Below are 4,868 nucleotides of genomic sequence, written 5' to 3'. Positions count from 1 at the left end.
TTGACTGTTGACCGTCGACGATCGGACTTGGACGAGTTGACCGTTGACGATCGTAATAGTCCGATTGTTTAATAAAATTGGTTATATAATATTAAAAGTTATTCAATATATATGTAAATGAACTGAAATGTCAAAATCGTATACATATGAAAATATACTTCAATACAACCCAAAATAGTAAAAAAAAAAAAATGATTCAACCTTACTCAGTTACTCTGTAACTGTAGACTTAGATAACTATATTCTATGAGGTCTCATGATTTGAAAACATTGCAATATTGCCTCATTCTCAAGTTTTTTAAAAATAGCTTTCTCTACGTAAACTACCAAATTGTCATTTAACTAGTCATCTCCCATTTTGTTGCGCAAATCACTCTCGATTAGATTCATAGCAAAAAATGCCCTTTCAACACTTGTAGTTGCCACAGGTAATATCAATGCCAAGGTGAGCAGCTTATAAACCAATGAAAAATAACAGGAACTTCCAGTTTCAACCAACTTCTGAGCTATACTAGATATGCTATTGAGATTAAAGAAAACTTCGTCCATTCTCACAAGCAAAAGAAACTTATCAAGCTGAGGTCTAAGTAATAAAAGCTCTTCATTATTGAAGTTTAAAGGATAGAACTGAGCAAGACGTAGCAATTTATTCTTATCAAAAGTTGCAAATGAATCTCTTGGACTTAAAACATGAAATGCAAGTAAAGAGCTCAGTGGTTGTTTATAGAAAATGATCATTCAACTCTTGCAAGATTGAGTCTATTGCATGACAATACAAATCAACATAAAAGCGATGAAAATAAGCGATGAAAATAAGTCACCTACTGAGCTACACGCCTAGGTCGACCTTTCACTACTATAATATCTTCCATATTGGGCACTAAAATATGTCTATCAACACAAAACTTAATCACCCTACTCAACAAAGTATCTCAACCGTTCTCTCTCAGGTTCTGCAATGCACACTTACACATTCAATAACCTTATTGCATTCTGAATATCCTGATCCTTTTTCTGTAAGGCTTGTGAAAGGTCGTTTGTAATTGCAAGAATTTTAAACATAAAGTAGAGACTGAACACAAACTCAAAATCTTGCATAGCGTTCATCTGTCTTATGGCTGAAGATTTTTTATCTGAATGTACGCCATCTTCTAATATATTTTCAAGAACATCTATGATAGCATTAAACATATTAATTAAACGAGTAATTGTCAGTAGATGTGAGCCCCACCTAGTATCACCTAGGTGTGCCAAACTCATTTCTTGAAACTGATCACTTCCACCATTAAGTTCCCCAATATTAAGCTTCTCCAGAATATTAGCTTGATAACTTGTTCGAAGAGAATCTACACACTTACATGATGCACCTACCAGATTCACAATAATAACAAGTATGTCAAACAAACCACCAAGCATACAATTCCTACGTGCGACAAATACAATGGCCAACTGAAGCTGGTGAGCAAAGCAATGAACATACATATCATGTGGGTTCTTTCTTAGAATTAAAGCTTTCAACCCATTGAACTCACCTGACATATTACTTGATTCATCATAGCCTTGACCTCTCAGGGTAGATACGCTCAACCCATGTGTAGAAAATATTGCATCAATGGCATCCTTCAGTGATTGGGCACAAGTATTAGTAACATGGGACATACCCAAAAACCGCTCCTTCACTTGCCCACTTTTATCGACAAACCTCAAAACAACTTCCATTTGTTCATTCATAGAATTATCACGAGCTCATCAACCAAAATTGAAAACAAAGAATCAACTATCTCATTGATAATAGCCCTTGTTGTCTCTACGGCACAACAATTAACCAAATCATTTTGGATGGTTGGTGAAGTCATTTGGTCATTTCCAGGAACATTACTAAATAATACTTCTTTAATTTCTTTACAATGAGCTGCATACCAGTTCAGTAACTCAATTATATTTCTTCTATTAAGAGAGTCTTTCGATTCATCATGACCACGAAATGACAATCCTTGCATCAAGAGGAATCTTGTACAATCTAGCACCGGATTCAACCTGGTCCTATAACTTTGTTGTTAACTACTACTTTGGCTAGAAATAATATAGGAGATACTTTGCTTTTGATTCATCAAGTTGGTACACTTTGCAAAAGCTTGATTATGAGCACTATCAAAGAGACCGACATGATCTTTCAATATCTTTTTGTGCTTCCAATCCCTAAAGCCGGTCTTAGTAAATATATGGCCACCCCCTTGACCCCCTCTATCGGGTTTGAACAAGTAGCAATGCAAACAATACGCCACATCCTTTTCTATAATGTATTCCAACCAATGAAATTCGGAGAACCATTCTTTCCGAAAACATCTACTATCATTCCCCATCGATTTTCTTGGAAAATCATGTCCATATGGTTGACAAGGACCCTTCTCCAAATATGCCATCCTAACATCATCTCTGATATTAGGATCATACGACTCGATAGGGGGGCGTATCCCTAGATCAGATACAAGATCATCCATATTAAATTGAGCCCGGGACTTCTTTGTGTTATTCAATAACTCTTGTGCTCGACTAGAATGAGTGGTGGGACTAGATGCACAACTAGAAGTGGAAGAATTGGGTATGGACTTTCGTTTTGGTTGAAAAAATCGTTCCATAATCTGCAAATGTCCCAATTTATTTTTCAATTACAATTGGTTAAAAAAAAAACCAAGTGCACACGGGTTGAATTGAGCGGCCAACATTTTCTCAATTAAACAAAAAATAATTATTTATCCTAATTTCCTAAATGTAAATTCCCAAATCATTATTCATTCCTCATTAGAACATAAATTACTTATCATAAATCACAATTCGCAAATACAATTTCTTAAATATAAATTTTCAAATCAATAATCATAACTCATCATGATAAAACGTAAATTACTTATCATAATACATAAATGACAATTCGCAAACATAAATTTCCAAATGAATAAATCATAACATCATTAATATTAAATTATTCAATGCTCAAGTTCAACATCAACAACTCCAACTCTCCAAGTCCAAGATAGAATCATAGAACAAAATCAAAACAAATTAGGTAGACTCACAATTCACAATCACAGTAACAGTAGGCACTAGGCACTACAGTAGCAGGGGCAAAATAAAATCCAACAAAATCAAAATAGCCAAATCAAAATAGAACAAAACCAAAAAAAGAACAAAATAATAATAATAATAATAAAGAGGGAAAGAAAAGGAGTTACCAGTCTGGACTCTGGAGCAATTCGGGCCTTCGAGTTCGGCAGTTCCGATTTGACGTTGCAACAGCCAACAGCACGCTGCGGTCTACCGTCTGTGGTGACTGCCTAGGCTTCTTGGAGACTGGAGTATGGTGGAGCTAACCTAAATTGTGTGGTGTGCATTTGGAGAAAGAAGAAGCAAGGTCGACTCAAGGAAAAAGGTTTGGCATTTGGGGAAAATTCACAAATCACAATTTTGCAGCTCTTCTTACTTCCCAGTTGCCCACCATGAACGATTGAAATGAAATGGGTATTAATATGGGTAATGTGTTTGGATAAATTAATTTGACATTTGGGCTAAATAATAAGAGGCCCAACCCCAAAATTTAACATTTTGTGCAAAAGCCCAAAAAAAAAAAAAACAAACGAATTGCATCTTCCTTCTTCTTTTCCAGGAGAGTCAGCGACCACACTGACCCGACGACTCTGTAGATTCCGGCGGAGCCAGCACGCGCGGTTGTGCCCACTCGTCGGGTGCTGGCGCCGCGCCTTGGTAGTGATGGTGATGTCGATGACTAATAATTTTGGATTTGATTTTTTGGAGGTATTTAGGTGGTGATGGTTGTGATGTTGGCTGCGATAATGAGGACATAGTGATGTTGGCAGTGCTGGTGAGGTGGTGGTGGTGATAACTGATAAATTTGGATTTAATTTTTTTTGTGGTGTTTGGGTGGTGGTGGTTTTGATGTTGTTTGTGGTGGTGAGGTAGTGGTCATATTGGTGATGGTCATGGTAGTCGACTGTGGTAGTAGTTGTAGGTAGGATGGCCGGAGTGGGGCTGTTTGTGACCAATTATTTGATTGATTGTGGCCAATAAATTGATTAATATGTGACTGAGAAATAATATGTGATCTAAAAAATGTGATCATGACTCTAGTTTATTAAGTTGTGATTGAGAAATAACGTGTAATAAATTAATTTGATACTTTGTGGTTGTGAAATAAGTTGTGACTTATAAAATTTGTGATTTGTGACTGATAAATAACATGTGGTCTATTATTTTTTGATTTGTGATCGATAAATAAATTGTGATTAATTAATTTGATAATTTGTAATCAAATTGTAATAGAATTGTGACCTTAATGTGTATAATTAATAAAAAAAATATTTAATTAATAAAATTTAATTATGATTTGATTTTTGAAGATTTAAAAATTATTTATTAATTTTGAAATTGTTTATTATAATCCTTTTAATTATGAGATTTTCCCTTAAATTAAACACTCAGAGCTTTTTACCCAATTAGTGGTTGCTTTTCAGTGTTTATGCATGAAGCATATGGATACATTGAAGGCCCAACAAGAGATTGTTGGGATCTATTTAAGGTGGTCGACCTGAGACAAGCGTACTATAGGGATCAAACAGCAGAATTCTGGGCATGGATGGTGCAGCAATTGGTATAGAGTTCATCGTGGAGGAGGATTTTTATTAGCATAATGCTTGATGTACAGGCCCTGTAAGGCCCCCTCACATGCTGTGTGAGGGGGTGGGTGATTATTTAAAAAAAAAAATTACCCTACCTCCCCTATAATGTGAGTGGCCTGTACAGGCCCTGTTTCAAAATCCTATTAGTTATGATGCTTATCCTTTTGCAACTTT

The 4,868-nt window shown here is 35.6% G+C and overlaps 2 protein-coding genes across 2 annotated transcripts; both read right to left on the bottom strand.

The window, feature by feature from the left end:
• Positions 1–342: 342 nt before the first annotated feature.
• Positions 343–1,719, bottom strand: LOC111409526 (zinc finger MYM-type protein 1-like). Its single transcript, XM_023039566.1, has 3 exons — positions 983–1,719; positions 826–891; positions 343–682 (listed from the first exon to the last, which is right to left on the bottom strand). The coding sequence occupies exons 1-3, from the start codon at positions 1,717–1,719 to the stop codon at positions 343–345; spliced, it is 1,143 nt and encodes a 380-aa protein (XP_022895334.1).
• Positions 1,720–1,727: 8 nt separating this feature from the next.
• LOC111409524 lies at positions 1,728–3,861 on the bottom strand. The gene is made up of 4 exons (XM_023039565.1): positions 3,687–3,861; positions 3,234–3,351; positions 2,096–2,583; positions 1,728–1,993 (listed from the first exon to the last, which is right to left on the bottom strand). The coding sequence occupies exons 1-4, from the start codon at positions 3,859–3,861 to the stop codon at positions 1,728–1,730; spliced, it is 1,047 nt and encodes a 348-aa protein (XP_022895333.1).
• Between the last annotated feature and the right edge of the window lie 1,007 nt (positions 3,862–4,868).

This window comes from Olea europaea, chromosome 14 (genome assembly GCF_002742605.1).
Source record: "Olea europaea var. sylvestris chromosome 14, O_europaea_v1, whole genome shotgun sequence".
Lineage (NCBI taxonomy): Eukaryota > Viridiplantae > Streptophyta > Magnoliopsida > Lamiales > Oleaceae > Olea > Olea europaea.
This window is presented reverse-complemented; position numbering and strand designations above follow the sequence as displayed.

Excerpts from the sequence above, each read along its gene's own strand:
- LOC111409526 (XM_023039566.1), bottom strand. The coding sequence starts at position 1,719 with ATGGAAGTTGTTTTGAGGTTTGTCGATAAAAGTGGGCAAGTGAAGGAG. Across the intron at positions 892-982 it reads GATATTCAGAATGCAATAAG|ACATATTTTAGTGCCCAATA; the intron begins GTTATTGAATGT and ends TTGTGTTGATAG. Across the intron at positions 683-825 it reads CGACCTAGGCGTGTAGCTCA|TCCAAGAGATTCATTTGCAA; the intron begins GTAGGTGACTTA and ends TCATGTTTTAAG.
- LOC111409524 (XM_023039565.1), bottom strand. The coding sequence starts at position 3,861 with ATGTCCTCATTATCGCAGCCAACATCACAACCATCACCACCTAAATAC. Across the intron at positions 3,352-3,686 it reads GGAATCTACAGAGTCGTCGG|TCTCCAAGAAGCCTAGGCAG; the intron begins GTCAGTGTGGTC and ends ACCATACTCCAG. Across the intron at positions 1,994-2,095 it reads CTTGATGAATCAAAAGCAAA|GATTGTCATTTCGTGGTCAT; the intron begins GTATCTCCTATA and ends TCTTGATGCAAG.